This window comes from Macaca thibetana, chromosome 11, assembly GCF_024542745.1.
Source record: "Macaca thibetana thibetana isolate TM-01 chromosome 11, ASM2454274v1, whole genome shotgun sequence".
NCBI lineage: Eukaryota > Metazoa > Chordata > Mammalia > Primates > Cercopithecidae > Macaca > Macaca thibetana.
The window spans coordinates 100,188,973-100,211,824 of record NC_065588.1 but is presented as its reverse complement, the minus strand read 5'-3'; the positions used below and the strand labels follow the sequence as shown (position 1 = coordinate 100,211,824).

At 40.9% G+C, this 22,852-nt stretch overlaps 2 protein-coding genes across 11 annotated transcripts in view; one reads left to right on the top strand and one right to left on the bottom strand.

The window, feature by feature from the left end:
* Window positions 1-22,852, top strand: part of LOC126930917 (protein BRAWNIN) — a 732,366-nt gene that overhangs the window by 690,436 nt on the left and 19,078 nt on the right. The window lies entirely within an intron of this gene.
* TDG (thymine DNA glycosylase) lies at window positions 59-22,745 on the bottom strand. 2 transcript variants are annotated; one of them, XM_050748478.1, is made up of 10 exons: window positions 22,485-22,745; window positions 11,786-11,928; window positions 8,761-9,002; window positions 7,873-7,942; window positions 5,922-6,057; window positions 5,638-5,720; window positions 5,464-5,558; window positions 3,958-4,129; window positions 3,226-3,351; window positions 59-1,987 (listed from the first exon to the last, which is right to left on the bottom strand). In XM_050748478.1, the coding sequence occupies exons 1-10, from the start codon at window positions 22,505-22,507 to the stop codon at window positions 1,845-1,847; spliced, it is 1,233 nt and encodes a 410-aa protein (XP_050604435.1). In that variant the 5' UTR covers window positions 22,508-22,745; the 3' UTR covers window positions 59-1,844. The 2 variants fall into 2 exon arrangements, with proteins under 2 accessions (XP_050604435.1, XP_050604436.1); XM_050748479.1 differs by lacking the exon at window positions 11,786-11,928.

Here is a 22,852-nt window from a genome sequence, read left to right as displayed (position 1 = left end):
CCTCAGGTTTAAAGGGGAAAGAATACCACTCAGTTTTGCTACAGAAAAAGCCCATAACTTAAGGATAACAATTCTTAATATATTTTATTATAAAAGCCATCAGACTTTCAAATGAATTTTAAAATCTTTCAATATTATTTAATGAAAAAGTCTCATACTGTCATGTACAGGATATATCAACATTTACTACTCATCTGTCATGTTAGGAAAAACATCATTATATGCTTGGAAAATCCTCAAACCCATCTCTAGTGGATGTCTGTCATAATTTAAATGGTATTTTCCCCATTCAAATAAAACAATCTATTGTAAAGCTACAATAGTTATATACCAAAGCAATACCTAGTTACATGCTTTACACAGTCCCGTGAAAAAATAATTTAATTGCTCCTAATCCCTGATGCAAGGCACTTCAAAGCACCTGCACAAAACGTCCATGTAAACAGCAGTACAGTATATCATTTAAATAACATAAATGACTTTTACACAGCTTGACCTAGACTTAAGGAAAAATAAAATCCATCACAGCCACAGCTAAAAAGCATGTTAAGATTCACAACAAGAATTTGTTTCTCTCATAGAGAAGAGCAATCATATAACCTCCTGGGGGTGGGGGAGACCTCCTAAATATTTTATATTGATTGACAAAACAGCATGCTCCCTGGGTATGTATGAAATCAGAATATTCAGGAGTGACTGAGAGGATGCAAATGGCATTTCTTAGTACCCAGCTTTAGTATCTACCAGACCTAGTAGTCTGGATTATTTGTAGCACCATGGAAAACTCATTAGAAAATCACAAAAGTATATACTTCAACCTTTCCATGAGGTTCATTTAATTCATAGTAACAAACAGCAACGATGCAGATAAAGAATCTTTAAAATTATTGGCTTACTGGATTTACCTAGCAAGAAAAATTCTATATTACTTATTTTAGTACATCTCATGTACATAAAGCACCAGTTTAAGTGAGATTATGAAGTATTTCCAGCATCTTTTTGCTTAGCCTAAAAGTTCATTTTTTATCACTTTCCATGGCACATTCTTAAAGCCAAGGAAGATAAAACTAGAATGGTGATAAATATGAATGGAGAAATACAGTTCCTTCCCTATCATATTTATGTGTCTTAAGTAAAACATAGACGAGTGGCAAAAGGTCTACTGCATTCTCTGGAACCTGCCACCCCAGAGTAGTTACTGGCTACTAGAGGATTAACACACAGGGCTGAGCAGGTCAAAGCCAGGGCTCTGTCAGGTAAGGTACAGTTTTTACTACCGAGCAACTCACAAACACCACTGGTAAAGCAAAGAGGTCTGAGTGTGCATATAACTCAGGGAACCCTGAGTTTACCCTTAGTTACCACTAAAAACTAACGAATGAGACTCCACTGAGGCTTAACTTCATATACAAAAATCAACACATTTGCCTCTTTGACAGTGGTAATTATTATTAGCATGCCCTGCTTAGGTATAAAAGGGATGATGGTATATCTAGGTTTATGCACAGTTAAGAATCAACTATAAATATTCAGACTTGTATTTTAAAATTACAGATCAAAAGTGACTCCCAAAAGAAAATCAATTTCTTCATAAATGAAATATAGTATATAAAAAGCTGGAATGATGATTAATTCAAATACAAAAGCTAGTATACAAAAACCCTACTTTTTCTTCCAAACTACTTAGGTTCATAAGGTTCATACTACCACACAACTGTTCTACATTACAATTACACCACTAGAGTAAAATACTAATAAAACAGTTCAGTTAGCAAACTGAGGTTCTACTTGTTGACAACTGCATTAAAACTGCAGCATTTAAGCAGAGCTGAGAAGCACCATTCTTAAGCATGACTTTCTTCTTCCTGTTCTTGTGTTCCACAGTGATTATTAAAGGAAGGAATCTGGTCTGTAAATGACTGGGTCATCCACTGCCCATTAGGAATGCCACTGAAAGTTGATTCTCCTCTTAACTCCACACTGTCAACTGCCAGAAAGACAAAGTTAGTTTATGCCATTTAGAAATTTTTGCTTTTTTTAAAATAGAGACTGGGTCTCACTCTGTCGCCCCCAGGTTGGAATGTAGTGGCACGATGACAGCTCTTTGCAGCCTCAAACTCCTGGGCTTGAGTGATCCTCCCATCTTAGCCTCTCAAAGCACTGGGATTACAGGGGTGAGCCACCACATCAGCTTCTTTGGAAGTTTTTTTTCTTTTTGAGACGGTGTCTCACTCTGTCACCCAGGCTGGAGTGCAGTGTGGTGATTTTGGCTCACTACAGCCTCTGCTTCCCGGGTTCGAGTGATTCTCTTGCTTCAGCCTCCCAAGTAGCTAGGATTACAGGTGCCTGCCACCATGCCCAGCTAATTTTTGTATATTTTAGTAGAGACGGGGTTTCACCATGTTGGCCAGGCTGGTCTTGAACTCCTGACCTCAAATGATCCACCCACCTCAGCCTCTCAAAGTGCTGGGATTACAGCTGTGAACCATCATGCCCGACCTGGAAGTTTTAAATGATCAAAGTAGGAGATTTTAACAGTCTAGTGAAGGAGAATTATTATTAAAATAGTTAAGCAAGCTTCCTGAATACAATTATAAGTTTCTGTTCTATTTTTCAGATACAGGACTCATTTGTTATTAATCCTCATTTGTTATTAAAGGAGGAAAATGCAACTAGGATGGCCGAGAGTTCATGACTTAAAGAAAACGCACTGTAGGCCAGGCACCACTGTAGGCAAGGCACAGTGGCTCACGCCTGTAATCCCAGCACTTTGGGAGGCTGAGGCGGGGCGGATCACAAGGTCAGGAGATCGAGACCATCCTGGCTAACACGGTGAAACCCTGTCTCTACTAAAAACACGAACAAAAATTAGCTGGGCGTGGTGGCGGGCGCCTGTAGTCCCAGCTACTCGGGAAGTTGAGGCAGGAGAATGGTGTGAACCCGGGAGGCGGAGTTTGCAGTGAGCTGAGATGGCGCCACTGCACTCCAGCCTGGGTGACAGAGCGAGACTCCATCTCAAAAACAAACAAACAAACAGAAAATGCACTGTAAAAGTCTGTGTAATTCAATGTGAAATAACCATCAATTTTTCACTATTAGTCACTAAATAAAATTTCATATTACCATTCCCATTCTTCAATCATTTACTCTCCTTCTATTAAAATCTTCCCCCCAATCCTGGCAAAACCGTCTTTGAAAGGAATACACATGTGGAGGGAAACATACTTAGCCCATTTGAAGAGAAGCCGCAAGGTTCACCGTTGCATGGATTTTCTCCGTAAGCACCACCATATGCTGCCTCATAACCTGGATCATATTTTTCTTCCTTAACAGCCATCTTCTTTGCATCCTCTGTGAGGAGGGTAAAAAGGATTTAAAACTGATTTTGTACAACAATTTTGAAAGTAGCTTTATTCAGAAATAATGAACAATTATTTTTCTTGAATGTTCATATATACTGAGATACGTCTCTATTAATCTTTGAAACATAGCATATACTAAATAAACACATAAGAATTGTAAAATCTCTTATATTCATTAGGTAGGGTACAATATTTCTTACATCCCTCTGCTCTGGCACTCTGAAGGTGAATTATCTGTAGGAGTGCCAGAGTAGAGGGAAGACCTTGGTAAAAGGAGATTTTAACAGTGACTAATATTCATTATCAGAGCATTCTGGCTGCAAATATAATTGTTTTCTTTTCTCCTGCTTTTAAATCCACAAAATACTTTCTGTAATACGTGTGTGTGTGTGTGTGTGTGTGTGTGTATCCATTATCAGAGTGTGTGTGATAACATCTGTGTGTGCGTGATAATCATCCATTATCAGAGCACTGTGGCTGCAAATATAATTGTTTTCTTTTCTCCTGCTTTTAAATCCACAACATACTTTCTGTAATGTGTGTGTGTGTATATATAGACACAAAATGAATAAAAGGAATGAGGACAGTAACGTACCTTGGGCAAGCTGTAGGTCAAATGTATACTGCACCTCTTGAACATCCATATTTCGTTCAATGCCTTTCAACTGATCTCTTAAGTCCTTCAGTTTTATGTAGTAATGAACTTTGTCTTGGGCTCGAGGAAACTGGGCACATCTTGCACTGGATGATGGCATAACATAGCAGAGCTAGAACCACAACATTTTATAACTTCAGAAATCTTAAAATTCTATTGAATTCACTCATATTGAGATTAGAGTATTTGTCTTTATTTGGGTTAATAACTTGATACTTAACTACATATAAATATATGTAAAAATCAATAAAAGTAGTTGCGTTTAAGTTTGAATTTGTAATACTGACTTATTACCAAGTCAGTAAGTAAAAAATAATGAGCCTCCTCCTAATACCCTGCCTCCTGGGTTCAAGCGATTCTCCTGCCTCAGCCTCCTACGTAGCTGGGATTACAGTGCACGCCACCATGCCTGGCTAATTTTTGTATTTTTTAGTGGAGATGGGGTTTCACCATGTTGGCCAGGCTGGTCTCAAACTCCTAACCTCAGGTGATCCGCCTGCCTTGGCCTCCCAAAGTGCTGGGATTACAGGCGTGAGCCACCATGCCCAGCCTCCAAATGGCATGTAACAGAGAATGATACAGTACTCTACAGGAAGTACTGAACTTGTACAATTTTAACCAAGTAGACAAAGGTGGGCCTTCATTTAAGCAAAAACCGGTGGCATAATAAAAGTTATCAATTGCACATTTATAAGAAGTTATAAACAAAAAAAAATTTTAAAGGAGAAGTTTAAATATATGTAGGTGGCAGAAACATTTTTAGGTCTCCACAAAAACCTGGCAGCAAATTAGCTTCTCCATCAGTTAAAATGTTGTATATACAACATGCAAATCTGTGCACTGTGTTGTTTTTTAAAAGTTGTAAACAAAACCTAAAACCATATTTAAGAAGCAAAATTGGGACCAAATGCCTGCAGAAGCTCTGTAGAGATGAGAGTTTGAAAAACACTGTTCTTTCATGATGACTTTGTGTATAAGACAACAGTACTGAATACCAGTTAGGTTGGCTGGAGGCTTGTCTGGGTTCTATTATTTATATGGCTCTAAAATGAAGTTGAGCTAAGATATATAAATGGGGCAATTAGTTTTCCTAATCAGGATCATGTCTGCGTTTCCACGTTTGTTTCACAACTGAGTACAAGGGCTAAACCATTTGAATTTGACAACTACATGCCATTAAATGTATTCTGAATGTAGTATATGAGCCAGTTCCTCTCAATATTTTCATTGAATAACAACATCAAGACATTTAGCTGACAAATGTTTTTCTTTCTAATAAACCCTAATAGTATGTGAATTAATTTACAACTATTAAAGCTGATGTATAGATATTAAAATACGGTGTAAATGTTTTGCATGGCATAAATCACGATAGGACAAATAAGTAAATTATCTAGAAAAAAATTCACATTTAACTGATTTACAAACTCAATTTTAGGGACTTACAGTTTCTGTGTCTGGAATCTTATGGGGCTGAAGCCCAAATTCCAAGTTCTTAACCTTTACTCCAAAAACTTCTTTACTAAAAATTTCATAAATACCTAAAATGAAATACAAACATATTTACATTGCCCATAATGTTAGCAAAGAAAAAAAATAAAATTTAAAAGTAAATCTTACATTTTCCATTAAACACTGCTATTCGTGGCTGATATTTCTGTAATTTCTGTACTAGAATACGTCCTCCTTCACGAAATTCTTTACTAAAATTGAATTAAAAAGTAGTCAAAAATACAAATATGGCAATATTTTTAATACACTAGATTCAGACAGCTTTCAATGAAAGATTGTATCGCACATTTGTTGAGCTCAGCTTGAACTAGACACATATGATGTTCCTAGAATATTTGGGGGACCAGCCTAGTCAAGGTTCCAACCCATAAAAACAAATGCTGTGTACTTACCTGGAGAGATCTTTGCTGCCAGGCGTCGTCCTTTCCACCATGTTGGTAAATCCAATACCATACTTCCCTGGTAAAGTATGATCATCCATATGGTTCAGCTGGACCTCGCTGAGCCCTGACATAAACAAACACTTCCCTGTGAAATGAAAATTCAGTTATTTTTTTTTTTTAGACAGGGTCTCGCTCTGTCACCCAGGCTAGAGGCTAGAGTGTAGTGGCACAATCATGGCTCAGTGCAGCCTCGACCACCGAGGCTCAAGCAATCCTCCCACCTCAGCCTCCTGAGTGGCTGGGACCCCAGGTGCACACCACCATGCTCAGCTAATTTTTGTATTTTTTGTAGAGACAGGGTTTCACCATGTTGCCCAGGCTGGTCTTGAACTCCTGGGCTCAAGTGATCTTCTCACTTCAGCCTCCAAAACTGCTGGGATTACAGGTGTGAGCCACCGCGCCTGGATTTAATCATCATAATTATCTTGCGAGATACTATTATTATCTCCTTTTCACAGGGGGTTGAGGCAAATGCTTGCCCAAGAATATATAGCAACTCAGTTTAGGAAACTTTGAGACTATTTTGCTTTACAATTGGTGATACCACCACCTCACACATAAATATACAGCAATAGACTAACAACAAACACCTTGACGGTGAAGAAATTTAAAAGTCCAAACTTCCCTAAAAAAGGAATTTTTTATAGGAACAATATGTTATTATTAGTTCCAAAACCACATTACTGTCAGTTGCCCTAAATGTTCTGAATGTTACCGTTAGATAATCAATTAGTATTTCCTTAGGGTATATTGTATACACTGATCTATTAGGCGGTATAAGGTGAGATGATTTACATACAAGACAACTTATATAGAGAAAGTAATGCAACAGTAGTTACGCTTGTTTTTTGTTTGTTTGTTTTCTTGTTTTTTTGATACAGGGTCTAGTTCTGTCACCGAGGCTGGAGTGCAGTGGAGTAATTGTGGCTCACTGCAGCCTCTACCTCTCAGGCTCAAGCAATCTTCCCAATCCAGCCTCTGTAGTAGCTGGAACTACAGGTGTGCACCACAACCTCTACCTTATTTTTTGTAGAAATGAGATCTTGCTATGTTGTACAGGCTAGTCTCAAACTCCTGGCCTCAAGTGATCCTCCTGCTTTGGCCTCCCAAAGTGTTGGGATTACAGGCGTGAGCCATCAGATCCCGCCAACACTTCGTTGTAAAACTTACTCTAAAAATATAAGTCTTTACTACTATTTTATGCTTTCCTTAGAAAATAATCAGCAGAAATCTGGAAATGTTAGTATTATGTCTGCGTTGCCACAGAGATGTACTATACTATCGTTCCTATGTCTATAGATAACAATTTTTTTAAAAAATCATTTTTAAAAAGTAATACAACTTGACTGGGCGTTGTAGCTCACGGCTGTAATCCCAGCACTTTGGGAGGCTGAGGTGGGCAGATCACCTGAGGTTGGCAGTTCGAGACCAGCCTGACCAACATGGAGACACCCCATCTCTACTAAAAACACAAAATTAACCAGGCGTGGTGGCACATGCCTGTAATCCCAGCTACTAGGGAGGCTGAGGCAGGAGAATCACTTGAACCTGGGAGGCGGACGCTGCGGTGAGCGGAGATTGCGCCATTGCACTCCAGCCTGCACAACAGCAAAATTCCATCTCAAAAAAAAAAAAAAAGGTAGTACAACTCATTAGAAACAATTCAAACAAAAGAGAAAGTACTCTTATTCATGTCCCTCCACTCTCAGACTAAAATGTTAACAGTGACATATCATTTCAAACCCTCTTATTTTCATGTACAGACGCATACACAGAATATGAAACATGAATGTGTATTTACAGTCTCTTTCTTTTTAAAAACACAATTGGTTTTTTTGAAAAAACCTGTTAAAAAGGTATCTAATTTAAAAGTAAATTAATTTAAAAGGTAACCACTTACAAAAATGGTTTCCAGGTCCAGGGTAATGATGCCCTTTGTAAGCAGCCATTAGTCCCGGGTTTATGCCAATCTATAAAACAAAACAATTAAGACGTTTCATCTTAAAAAGTAGGACCTAAGCCTTAGGGTTTCTATGGAGGAGTGGTGGACAAAATTGAGTTGATTAAAATACAAATTTAATTGAGCATCATAAGCAATATCATTTACCAATCACTACTCTTGATCTGAACAAAGTATTTCATACATGGGAAAGAGATTTTCTTTATTTTAAAAGTTTTGCTGTTATTTTAAAAAACCAGTTTGACTCCTTCATGATCCCAGGCCTCTCGCCCTCACCAACTGGGCTGCTTTGAGTCTGGAAAGAGAGGTCCTGGAACAATCAATCAATCTGAGCCCATGTCCAGCCACAATTCTGGTTCTCAGCTTTCAACAAGCTCGCTCCACATCACCTACACAATTATTCACATGCTGATGTTTCTTACAGTTACTGACAAAAATAAGAGCTTAAAATCTGTGCTACCATTTATGAAGTCTCCACAGGTATTCAGTCGAAGTGATTCACATGGATTATCTCATTTACTTGCAACCCTATAAGGGGGTGGTATTATCACCCTTGGTTTATCAGTGAGAAAACCGGTGTTCAGAAAGTTAATAAGGCTTATCCAAGATTATACTTGTGACAGGATTTGAACCCAGACAGCCTACATTTGGAGCCCACCCTCTTAAACACTCCCATATAACACAAACTCATGCAGGTGACACCATTTACCACCAAAAGGATTCTTAGAAATGGTCCTTTTCAGCAAAATGCTATTTGCAAGGACAACTGTTAAGTAAAGCTAATCCCCCAATACTACTTATAAAATCCAACGAGGACAAAGATCTTACAATGACAATGTCCAGATTGAAGGTCAAAATATCGGGGAGAGTCTTGGTCAGAAGTTCAGCTTCTGAAATACCATTAAAACGGTCTACTTTTCTTTTTACTTTAAATGTGTCTGTAATTTTTTCTTGTTTTTCTTTTGATTTTGCAGACTTGCCAGATTTTTTTGACTCAGCGGGTTTTTTGGGTTCCACTGGTTTTTTTGGTTCTGTTGTTCTGGGTTTTCTTTTTCTTCCTTTTGGAGCCTCTGAAACACAATTTCCAGAAATGCAGAAAATCTTAACTTAGAAACTTTAGCAGCTTTCCCAGAAGAGTTACCCAACAAGCACCTTTTGTACCTGTCTCCCCAAAATTAAACTCTTACAGTCCCAACATCAGTCCCCTCTGCACTATCCTCCCTGTCTTTCACCCTAGAACTGGGTTCACGCAATCCCCCATGCCTACTTTCCTTCCCCTGCTAGCTGTTTGTGGGAAGAATAATCATAGACTATTATTTTCTACACAGCATTACTTGGCATCTTAACCTTCTCAGGGATACAAAGTTTCTATGTATCATTTTATATAAATTCTAAATGTAAATACATAAATAAGCAAACAAGAACAGAAAAATAGAGAAACAGGAAGGAAGGGAAACATTTTAACTCAATTTCCCCAGTAGAAAACCACAAATGGGCCAGGTATGGTGGCTTATGTCTATAATCCCAGCACTTTGGGAGGGCAATTTGGGAGGCCAAGGCAGGCAGATCACCTGAGGTCAGGAGTTCGAAACCAGCCTGGCCAACATGGTGAAACCCTCGTCTCTACTAAAACTATAAAAATATTAGCCAGGCATGGTGGTGTGCACTGTAATCCCAACTACTCGGGAAACTGAGGCAGGAGAACTGCTTGAATGCAGGAGAATTGCTTGAACGCAGGAGGTGGAGGCTGCAGTGAGCTGAGATCATGCCTCTGCACTCCAGCCTGGACAACAGAGCAAGGCTCTGTCACCAAAAAAAAAAAAACAGAAAGAAAAACACAAATGGCTTGTGGGCTTGTTTTAGAGATGAGGTATATTCTGTTCCATACATAGTTGAAGAGAGAAATTTAGGGGTGCTCAGGATGACATCTCTGGGTTGGCAGTATTTTTCAAAAGGCAGGAGGAGGGATCCGACCTCAGGACCTAAAGCAGTTTCTCAACCTCCACACTACCGACATTTCAGGCTGCACAATTTTTTGTTGTGGGTGGCTGTCCTGCACATTACAGAACGTTTAATAGCACCCTTGATCTCTACCCACTAGATGCTAGTAGTACCCTGCCAGTCTTTATCATCAAAAGTGTCTTCAGACAATGTCAAATGTCCCTTGGGAGGGCAAAATCACCCTTGATTGAAAACCACTGACCTATAGTTGCCCAGCAGGAAGCCCTGGTTTTCTTACCCTTAATTATTTAACATTTCTCCTAACTACTCAGGCCTCTACCCGACTCTACTCCTCTTTGGCATTTCCCCCAGTCAAGCCTGGCAGGATACAGGCAGTCAGTCCCTCCTCTCTTCTGCCTCACATTGCCTTAGCCACTCCCTATGCCAACGGATCCACCATGATTGGCATGTAGCTGGGGAAGTCTAATGTGGAGGCAGAGTTATTAGATGTGTTCCTGCAATTAGTAAACCGAAACCCTGAGCACATTTCTCATACAAATACTGTTACACTGGAGAAAATCACTAACTTCTCTCCATCCACTCTCCCGCCCCCGGAATCTATGATTTTCTTCTAATTCTCTGTCTTGGTGAATGGCACCTCCTCAACCAAATGCCTATGCCAGAAACCTGGCAGTTACTTCTGGACTCCCCTTTCTCCCCCACTACCCTGCCATGCTCCCCCCAACCACATGAAACCCATTAGCCATGGCTAGGTAATTCTACCTCCTAAGTGTTTCCTAACTCTCCACCCCTTCAGGTCCTCCTCAGTACTCCCTTAGATTATTCAAACAGTGTCTCTAATCCATCTAATCCACTCATTGCCTCTGAGGTTTTTTGTTTGTTTGTTTTTGTTTTGAGACAAGAGTCTCACACTATTGCCCAGGCTGGAGAGCAGCGGTGCGATCTTGGCTCACTGCAGCCTCTCAGCCTCTGCCTCTAGGATTCAAGCAATTCTCGTGCCTCAGCCTCCCCAGTAGCTGGAATTACAGGCATGCACCACCACGCCCGGCTAATTTGTATATTTTCAGCGGAGGCGGGGTTTTGCCATGTTGGCCAGGCTGGTCATGAGCTCCTGACCTCAGCCTTCCAAAATGCAGGGATTACAGGTGTGAGTCACTGTGCCCGGCCTGCCTCCAAGTTCTAACTTGTTGTCTACCAACCAATCTATCCTCTCTAATATTTCCAGACTAATTTGTAAAGCACCAATCAAGTCAAGTCATCCCTTGCTTACATTCTCTCAACAGCTCCCTATTGCCTTCATGATAGAATATAAATTCTTTGGGATAAAAAACAAGCTTCAACTGTTCCCATCTGGCCTCATCTCTCACTATTTCCTTGTTACATCCCAGACTCCAAGGACACAGAATTGCTCTGTTTCTGGCCGTGCCATGCTTGTGTGTGTCCGTACCCGGCCTGTGTAGCCCCCTCAGCCTGGACACTTCCCTACTCTCATCTTCATGGGGATGAAGCCTCCGCACTGTTCGAGTTTCAGAGCCCTGGTGTTATTTCTCTGCTCCAAGAAGCGGCCTCTGAGCCGTCAGTCTGAGTTAGAAGAAGCCAACCCCATGAGCTTTCAGGGCATTCATTCTATGCCCCTCTTCACTATCAACTGTGCTTAGCTGTAACGTGTACTTACTTATTACTGTTCTCTATTAGATTATGAGATATTTTTGGGCAGGATCCATGTTCTTTTATTCCCCAGAACCTATCAGTGCTTAGCACATACTAAGTACTTAAAAAGTGGATTTGACTTTTTAACACTAAAATAGAGCTAAAATTCACCATGAAACCCTTTCTTAAATAAGCTGGCTGATCCGATGTTGAATTTTCTAAGCTCTCATGGTGAAACTACCTTGCACTGGTTCCTGAGCAGGAGCTGGGGCTGGAACTTCTTCTGGCATTTGCTGTTCATTCACAACTGCCATATTAGGAGCTTCAGCCATCATTTGTTGAAATGGAAACGTATAAAAAGCTTGAGCTTGCTGAAGGGAATAGCTGAAAGAATAATGAAGCATGAGACGTAATGATAAAATTACCCAAATGTAAATCCAAATGATCAGCTGTACAAAAGTCTTCAGTATAGTATTCAGTATTTTGTAACCAGACTAAAGTATTTATTTAGAGTGGATTACAGGGAGGAGAGATCTAGTCCTGTATGTACACATTCACCAAACTTTACTGAGTGCTTACTAACCTACCATTAACTCTTGCACTGTTTAATGATAAGATGTGTCACTGATAAAACCGATCAGTCCTGTCAAGTCAGCCCAGACTTTCTCTGAAATAGGACTGAGGGAATTTTCTAGCAGACAGACTTGAAAGGTCTATCAACCCATACAGGGTTAAGATGTCCCCAAATACAATTTGTGCCCCTACTTTCAGTATCCTTCAGTATTTAATCACCTGAAGATCCCCTCCAATCTAATTAAGATTCTCTTTTAGTTTCTTTTTATTTGCCTGTTTACTTTTTTTCATTAGTTTTGTGTGTGTGTGTGTGTGTGGAGACAGGGTCTCCCTCTGTCACCCAGGTTGCAATGCAGTGGTGTGATCTTGGTTCACTGCTACTGCTGAGGTAGATCTCAAGGGATCCTCCCACCTCAGCCTCCCAAGTAGCTGGGACTACAGGTTGAGCCCCAATGCTTGGCTAATTTTTGTATTTTTTGTCCAGACAGGGTTTTGCCATGTTGGCCAGGCTGGTCTGAACTTCTGAGCTCAAGAGATCTGCCCACCTCAGCTTCCCCGAGTGCTAGGATTACAGGTGTGAGCCACTGCACCCAGGCCTAGATTTGATTTTTATCGGTGGTGGTATTGTTGTTTTGCTGGGGTTACTTTTTTTTTTTTTTTTTTTTTTTTTTTGCCACTGCTATGGTTGGAATGTGTCCCCCAAAGCTCACATGTTAAAAACTAAATCCCCAATGCAAGTGTTGAGAGGTAGGACCTTTATGAGGTGACAAAGCTCGCACAGTGGCTCACACCTGTAATCCCAGCACTTTGGGAGGTCGAGGAAGGTAGATCACCGGAGGTCAGGAGTTCATAACCAGCCTAACATGGCAAAACCCCGCCTCTACTAAAAATACAAAAATTAGCCGGGCACAGTGGCATGCACCTGAAGTCCCAGATTTTTGGGAGGCTGAGGCAGGAGAATTGCTTGAGCCTGGAAGGCGGAGGTTGAAGTGAGCTGAGATTGTACCACTGCACTCCAGCCTGGGTGACAGAGCAAGATTCTGTCTCAAAAGAAAAAAAAAAAAAAAAAAAAGGTGATCAGCTCAAGAGGAGGGCTCTCCCTTCATGAATGGGTTAATGCTATATTATCACAGGAGAGGGTTCCTGATAACAGGATGAGCAGATGAGTTGAACCTCCTTTCCGATCTCTGTCACAAGTGCTGCCTCACTGTGTGATTCCTTCTGCCATTTTATGATGCAGCAAGATGGCCCTCATCCGATGTAGCCCCTCCACCTTGGACTTTCCAGGCTCCAGAAGTAGGAGCCAAAAAAACCTCTACTGTTTATTAATTGCCCAGTCTACGGTATTCTGAAATGCAACACAAAACAGATTAAGTCACTGAAGAGGAACGTGAAATGGATATTTTGTAAATGTGTTGAATTTATGAAGGAAAAAACCTCTAAACCTCTCTTCTGAACACGATTTAAATTTTGTTCAAAGTATTCTGTTCAAAGGAAAGAACGTGGGCTTTCAAAGAAAACAATTAAAAAAAATACTTCTCATGGCCTTAAACCACTATCTCATGGTGTTGCTATTAGCACACCATACAGGGAAGTAAATACATATTTGATGAAACTCAAGTCACAGCAAATGCCAAGTAATGCCATTAAATAGGCAGGAGAAGAAAAACAGTAGAAAGTAAAATGGAAAAGTTTGGTCTACTATTTGGAGAGGAAAGTCATGTTTTCTATGGCAAGATACTTTACTCATCAGTTTTCGTTCTCATGACATTCACTGAAAGAGAACAGGAAGCTCAGAAATCAGATTAAAAAGGGAAATGAGGCCAGGCATGGTGGCTCATGTCTGTAATCCTAGTGCTTTGGGAGGGCAAGGCAGGAGGATCACTTGAGGCCAGGAGTTCAAGAGTGGCCGGGGCAATATAGCAAGATCGTCACCTCCACAAAAAATTTTTAAAACATTAGCTGGGCATGGTGGTACATGCTGGTAGCCCTAGCTGCTCAGGATGGTGAGGCAGGAGAATTGCCTGAGTCTAGTAGTTAAAGGTTACAGTGAGCGATGATCACATTGCCGCACTCCAGCCTGGGGGACAGAACGAGACTCTGCCTCAACAACAACAAAAGAGGGAAAATGAGTACACTTTAAATGGATGAACTATGTAGTATGTAAATCATATCTCAATAAATGGTTAACAGGAAGAAAAAAAAAAGGCAAACTAAAGCATTTCCTGGATAAGCTTAAATGGCCTGGGGAGACAAAGGATAACAGACCACCCCAAGTGGCTGGGCTAAATGTTGGCAGCTCAAGATAAACAGAAGCCCAATTCCAATGGACAAACCACTGGAGAGGCATTTCCACTTCCAGCTATCTTTAAGGGTAGGTTGGTAAAGCAAAGATTAAGAATGAGTGAGAAAGAGATTAACCTGTATCATAAGAGTTTTATTTCTTTAAATATATTGTTCACAAATTACATAAAAAATAAAGTTATGATTTAGTAAACCAAAATACATTAACATGAGAAAACACTATGCAGCTACCAAAAAATTAAATAATTATGTAAAAGAACAGGAAACAGTTTATATTTTAAAACAGAAAAGAATACAAAATAGTAATGTAAACTAAGGCTACACATAAGGGAAAATATGTAGACAGGGACAGGAAGTTAAGATGTAGAACCATGCTTAGAACCATGCCTGGCACAAAGTAAAATGTCTTTTTTTTCAAACTTTTCTTTAATATTATTAGTAGCGCTTTGCAATAAATTGTTAAAATACTGGTTGTTCAGTATTTATGATTTAAATATTCTAATGATGAATTGGATATGGCTAGGTTAGATCTGGAAGTCTTGAGCAATGGTCCTGTGGCAATTCTAACTAAAGAAACTGCAAGTTCTGACTGTGGTCAGTGGCAGCTTTCCGAGATTCTAATAGCACCTTGATTTAGCTTGAATATACAGAAACAAAGACATATGGTGACAATAAATGCCTGCAAAAGAATGCATGAGATGTGGTTGGGCACGGCAGCTCATGCCTGTAGTCCCAGCGCTTTGGGAGGTCAAGGCAGCAGATCACCTGAGGTCAGGAGTTCGAGACCAGCCTGATCAACATGCAGAAACCCTGTCTCTACTAAAAACACAAAATTAGCTGGCGTGGTGGTGCATGCCTGTAATCCCAGCTAGTTGGGAGGCTGAGGTAGGAGAATCGCTTGAACCCAGGAGGTGGAGGTTGTGGTGAGCCAACATGGAGCCATTGCACTCCAGCCTGGACAATAAGAGTGAAACTCCATCTCAAAAAAAAAAAAAAAAAAAAAAAAAGCATGTGATGTGTTTTTACTCTGTCACATGGTCAGGAAGGCAATCTACCTACCACTCTCCCATGTTTCTTACTACTGCGCTCAGAATTTCACGTGTCCCATTTTGAGCACTTCATGAAAATGCAAACTGAAAATACATAAATTAGGGAGACATCGTTCACATTACAAGACGATTCTTTACTTTAAAAAACCTCCAAATTGTTGGTATAGTCGGAGGTCGTTAATCATCTTCAGGAATTCTGGGGTTCAGAAGCTGAAAATAAAAATTCTAGAAATCACAGTGGGCTGCATAAAAAGTGAAAAATAAAAGGAAAAAGCATCTGAACTCTTATATTAGATAGGTATATCAAGTTTGAAAGAAACCTAGAAACTTATCTACAATAATGATATATCCCTTAATCTTTCTAAAAATGGACTGTGGCATTTTACAAAAAGTTAAATTAGAATGGATAAAGAAAAATAAACCTATGGAAAATAAAATGTGTGTGTTCTGAGGAATACACTATCTTTGAGCATTAAACTTAGCTTATTTACCTCAACAGCTTTCTAAAAGCCAGAATAAAAGAAAGATGGTAGATTACAACATTCTTATTACTTGGCAGAAACAAGCATTATATCTACACAAAAATCTTCATAAACTTGAATGCTAGTTAACTAAAGAGTTCTGGATAACTGGTCGGACGCGGTGGCTCATGCCTGTAATCCCAGCATTTTGGGAGGCTGAGGTGGGTGGATCACGAGGTTAGGAGTTCGAGACCAGCCTGGCCAACACGGTGAAACCCCGTCTCTACTAAAAATACAAAACTTAGTTGGGCATGGTGGCATGCACCTGTAATCCTAGCTACTCAAAAGGCCGAGGCAGGAGAATTGCTTGAACCAGGGAGGTGGAAGTTGCAGTGAGCCAAGATCATGCCACTGTACTCCAGCCTGGGCAACAAAGCAAGACTGTCTTAAAAAAAAAAAAAAAGGGTTCTGTATAATTTTATCTTCTATTATAATAACAACTAAATGTATAAGCAGCATAAACCTGTTTCAACCTCAGTGTGAGGATATTTCTTAAATACATTTGTGTATGCATAATGATCGTTGCTACTTTATAATCCAGAACTCTGCAATGTTTCTGAGCAATAACTCTATGAGAAGGACAGTAACGAAGAGCATTTAGTCACTTATCCTCTCCGGGTATCCATTTCCTCACCATGAAAATGACGAATTAGATTCAGTGATTTCTACATATGTGGACAATATATAGGAAATAGGACTAGATCTGTCTAGACTCAAAACAGACCCCAAAAACTTTCTACTTTCTATAACTTCCTGATGTCAAACTTAAAAGCGTGATTGATTTTACTTCCCTTTGTTCACTTTTCTTCCCCCATCATTTACCTTTGTCTCAAATATTCTTCACTCCCTCTCTCTCTCCCTCATTTTCCTGTTTACCTCTTTTTCTCTCCTAGCCTCCATTTGCACTCACCTTCTGTTGAACTGCAGTGCTCACAGACTGTTTTTCTGTTGTTGTTTTTGGTTTGTTTGTTTTTTGAGACCGAGTCTTATTCTGTCACCCAGGCTGGAATGCAATGGCATGATTTTGGCTCACTGCAACCTCTGCTTCCTGGGTTCAAGTGATTCTCCTGCCTCAGCCTCCTGAGTAGCTGGGATTACAGGCGCGCCACTACACCCGGCTAATTTTTATACTTTTAGTAGAGATGGGGTTTTACCATGTTGGTCAGGCTGGTCTCCAACTCCTGACCTCATGATCTGCCCAACTCAGCCTCCCCAAAGTGCTGGGATTACAGGCGTGAGCCACCTCACCCAGCTAGATTGGTTTTTTATAGCTGCCTGGAACTGATGAACTGTGTACAGTCATCCTTTAGTTACTAATCAATCTTTCTAAAAATGGACTGTGGTATGTACCTAGTTTCTTGTACATAGGGGATTGGTTCTAGGACTCCTCACAGATACCAGTATCTAAGGATGCTCAAGTCGCTTGATACAAAATGGCATAGTATTTGTATATAACCTATGCAGATCCTCCCTTATACTTTACATCATCTTTACATTACTCATAATACCTAATACAATGTAAATGCTATGTAAGTAGCTGTCATCCTGCATTCTTTTTATCTGTACTATTTTTTTAATGTTGTTATTTGTCTTTTTTTTCCCCCAAATAATTTAAATCCACAGTTGGTTGAATTCTTAGATGCAGAATCCATAGATATGGAAGGGTGACCGTATTTTCTGATAGTCTTTCTCAAAACACACATACACACACTCCACACAGAGAGTTCATTAAGAAGTCTAGTTAATTCAGATTTGCTATTTTTTAATTTTTTTAATTATTATTTTTTTTAGAGACGGAGTCTTACTCTGTCACCCGTGCTGGAGTGCAGTGGCATGATCATAGTTGGCTGCAGCCTCCAACTCCTGGGCTCCAGTGATCCTCCTGCCTCAGCCTCCTGAGTAGCTGAGACCTCAGGCGCACACCACCATGCCTGGCTAGATTTGCTGTATTTCAAAAAACTAAATCTTTAAGGTTTTCTCTAAAATTAATGACTCCAACTTCTTTTATCTTCAATTATTTTACACTATTTTAGGGATTTAAGTTGCTTTTTTCTTTTTTAAGAGACAGGGTCTGGCTCTGTCACCCAGGCTGGAGTGCAGTGGTGCTATCATAGCTCACAGTAACCTCACACACCTGGGCTCAGGTAATCCTCTCGCCTCAGTCTCCTGAGTAGCTGGAACTACAGGTACATGCATCTATGCCTGGCTAAATTTTAAATTTTTTGTAGAGATGAGGTTTCACTATGTTGCCCAGGCTAGTCTTGAACTCCTGGCCTCAAGTGATCCTCCCACCTTGGCCTCCCAAAGGCTGGGATTACAGGTGTGAGCCACTGCACCCAGCCTAAGTTGCTATTTTCTAAATACATCTTATTATCTTCACTTAAAAAAAGCACATGCCATACTGAATACTTACAAAATAATGAACAAGGCTAAATAATCCAAATACTCAACTAAAGGGGTCTGGTTATGTCAATTATGATGCGATAGCACCATAACTATTGTTAAGATTCCATTTGATATTGCTAGATGGAGGTCTGTGTATTCACCATATGTACCTTCTACTAGAAACTGTGAATATAAAGATTTAGAATAAGCCAGTCCTCCTATAGTATTCCTCAAATAGTATAATTCCTCATGTAGTATGATGTCAAATTTCTTCAGTATTTGGTCATTTTTTGGTACTCAGAATCAAACAAAACTCCAGATAAAGCCTCATCAGCCTGAAACTGAGCAGGACTACCAACTTGCTCATTTTGGAGACAAACTGCAGAATCCATGACACTAGCTATACTGGCACCCACATTATACTGTTGATTCACACTGAGTTTCCCATCAATGAAAACTGTCCTTGTATCACCTCTCCCTCATTCCACTTTATCACTGATTTTTCTGCAGCTGAGTATAGGATTGTGCCTCTTCTTTATAAAAGATGATTCACCATTCCAGTCAGTCAGGATTTATCTGGACTCTGATTCAATCAATCAGTCAGTTCCACAAATTCCTCCCAGGCTTGGGTCACTCACGAATTTTATCAGCATGCCATCAGCACCCTGCTGCTGTTAAGCTACTGAAAGGAACAAAGTTAGGGATAGAGATACATGGCATATGAGTACAGACCTCTCTTCAGTCTGCCTGATTCTTTCAGTAGTAAGCCAGGTTTTTATTTCACCTAACTGGATTGCCATCAGCCCATCGCCATCTTGCCCACTAAGAGAAGCGGTAAAGCAGATCTGCTAGCTAGAGAGGCAGACTTTGAAGCCAGGTCATCTGGATTCAAATTTCAGCTCTCCCATTTACTAGCTCTGGGGGCAAGTTCCTTAATCTCTTTATGCCTCTTAATCTCTTCCATATCTGTAAAATGGCAACAGAACCTAATAATTGGTTATGAGGATTAAGCTAGTTGGCATATGTAAAACATCCAAAACAGTACCTGGTATATAATAAATTTGCTGTAATAATGACTACCATAGGTACCTCCTGTCAGCATCCTTCTGATGCTGCCTGTCTAGTACAGGTCTTGCTTTCTTTCTGAACTGATACTGTAGTGTAATGGTCACTAGTTATGCTACCATGCCTGGCTAATTTTGTATTTTTAGCAGAGATGGGGTTTCACCATGTTGGTCAGGCTGGTCTTGAACTCCTGACCTCGGGCGATCCACTCACCTTGGCCTCCCAAAGTGCTGGCATTACAGGCTGCAGCCACCGTGCCTGGTCAATTAGTTTCTTTTTAAAATGCTCAGTAACCATCGATAAGTAAAAATTTTGTTCAGGATCAAGGTAAAGAGAGGACAGACTCTACCTCTGGAAGAACAGGAACCCATGTGTTTATTTCCAGGGCCTGTACATTTGCTACAAATCCTCAAACACTGCTTTAATCTGGCCTTTCCCTTGAAATACAACACACACAGGCCAGGGCATATGATTCTGTTAGAACACCTGAAACTTCTCCTAAATGCCTTCATTGATCTTGAGCTTTAAGTCTTAAAGATACTCATTCTGCCATTTCCAGTCAGACAATCATTTTCCTAACATAGGAGATGTAAAATCCAAATCAGAACAAAGTACTTAGGTGTTCTGTTGTCTGCTGCCACCACGCCAGTATACTGGGCAGAAAAGCCAAATCTTTATTATTCTTCTTGTCAACATCTAACTAAAACAGTCCTTCCTGGTCTCCTTAACATTTCTATAAAGCCTATTCTCATTTGAGGGTTAATCTTTCCTGTTTGTATTCTTAGTGGTCCATGCCACTCTCTTCCAGTCACTTTTGATTTGGCATCCTATTTTCCATCCTCAGTAAATGTCTTTTTCACGCCTGAGGTCACTGGAAACAACCCAGTACTCCTTATAAAATTCCTCCTTTATTCCTCTCTGGTTGATTAGACTGTAAGCACTTTCTAAGACTCCTGAACTATTTTGCCATTGAAATAAAGTCTAGGCCGGGCGCTTTGGCTCATGCTTGTAATCCCAGCACTTTGGGAGGCCAAAGTGATCACTTGAGGCCAGGGATTCAAGACCCGCCTGGCCAAAATGGTGAAACCTCGTCTCTGCTAAATACACAAAAAATTAGCTGGGCGTGGTGTTGGGCACCTGTAGTCCCAGATGCTTGGCAGGCCGAGACATGAGAATCGCTTAAACTCGGGAAGCAGAGGTTGCAGTGAACGGTAATTGCACCACTGCACTCCACCCTGGGCAACACAGTGAAACTCTGTCTCAAAAAAAAAAAAAAAAAAAGTCTATATTAATGGAATTTGACTTTCTTCTTTGAATATCTGAAATTAGTCTTCTAAAATAAAAAGTCGGCTGGGCGCGGTGGCTCACATTTGTAATCCTAGCACTTTGTGAGGCCAAGGCGGGTGGATCACTTGAGGACAGGAGTTCAAGATCAGCCTGGCCAACATGGTGAAACCCTGTCTCTACTAAAAATACAAAAAAATTAGCTGGGCCTGGTGGCAGGTGCCTGTAATCCGAGCTACTCGGGAGGTTGAGGTGGGAGAATCGCTTGAATCCAGGTGAAGGAGGTTGCAGTGAGCCAAGATCCGCCACTGCACTCCAGCCTGGGCAACAGAGCAAGGCTCTGTCTCAAAAAAAAAAAAAAAAAAGTAAATTTATTTTTTTTCACATCCCACATTACATTTCTTGACTAGCACAGTCAAGGGTGACAGAGAACTACTCTCTAAGGATTACCTGGGGTCTGAGTCATTTCAGAAGATTACACAGAATTTTCCACAGTTTCTGAAAGGTGAAAGCTTTCCAAGACAAAATAAAATCTGGTCGATAGCCTTTTGGATGAAGTCAGGCTGACATGTCACAGCTTTGAGCTAAACAGTGTATTCAAGTCCTACTATTTTGCTGTAAGACCCTGGATAAAGTCTTACAATGTGTAATTTATTCTTGGCCCAAGTTTCAATTCTGCTCTGAAGTAAGGTCACGAGAGAGATTTCCACAAATTTTGGTGAATTCTCTTATTTGTAAAGTTCTTCTGGGAAAGAAGTGGAGTAATTTATTCCAGGACTTGATCTACAAAGTCAAGATAAAGCCCACACTTTGTCTACATATATCTCTTTTCCTAAACTCTTATTTTGGTTAGTGTGCCCTTTCATGTAACACCAATTCTCGGCATGTCAGAATCAGATTCCAGACATGTCGACTTTACAGACATGAACAGGCCCATAGAAGTCCTTTGCATTGCCTAAATTCAGCTCCCATTAGCCACTGAGAGTCAGGATAACTCTTCATTAGGTATAATAGGTTTTTTTTCTTTTAATTTCAATGTAAATCATCACTCTTTATCTTTTAAAAAACTGCCACCATATCCATTTTTTAAAAATTTAGTTTTCCACCAGGAGTTCAAATCCCTAAATCTCTTGCTTTTGCAAATCCTTCTCTTGACTCCCCCAAAGGACTTTTTAAAAACGGATTCTTAAGATCGTCCCCAAGACCACTGGAAAACTCAAAGGTCATTTTTAGATTGACTACTCGAGAGTGGTATACATATTCCCACAACAAAATTATCTAACCCATGACCCTTAACATTGCTTTTAGTAGGCCTTAGGGGAGGAAGCCGTAACAAATCAACCAACTTTAAAATGAAAACTCCTGGAGCTGGAAATGTTCGACACTCATCTTTACAGCTCTTAGCGTGGTAATGGAGAGTGAAGGGAAACGTAGCCAAGAAAGGCATCCAAAAAGACACATTAACCAAAGACTGCTGGATGTTTACTAATATATTTTATAGTCAACTGGTTATCGCGGGGAACCAAAGAAGGGTCCAGGTGCACCAGGTAACCCTCAGAGCAACCCCGACCGCCACCGCCACCGCCACCGCCGCCGCCGCAGCCAGGGAAGGGCCAAGCAGGCTGCTGTGCGCACGCGCGGCCCCGGCCTTTGTATTCGGGCCGGGATTTAAAAGACCCCTGCGTGCGCGCGCGCTCGCCAGCCAACCTGCCCTGCCGTGAGGGGCGCAAGGGAGGGGCAGTGCTGGCCCCGGCATTACCTGCCCGCGTTCTCCGCTTCCATTCCCCGAGGCAGCTGATGCGGACGGCTCCACCTGCCAGGCACACGGGCGGCCGGTCTCTGTAGTACGCGTCGTACTCACTGCGGTAAGACAACCCCAGAGACCTGGGCCGGATGGCTGGCAGTACCCCAACAGTGGCTGGACTCAAGCTCCTCCCCCAGGCTTCTGCCCTCCGCCACGGACCCCCTTTCTGCGCTGCACTTCCGCCTCCTCTGAGCCAAATCCCACGCGTACTGACCGTCACGTGATGCAGGACAGCCCAATCACGCTCACCCTTTTCTCGCAGGGCGCCCCAACTCCGCCGCTTGGCTTTTCGGGAAGGGTGGAGGACCAGAAGACTGGGTCTA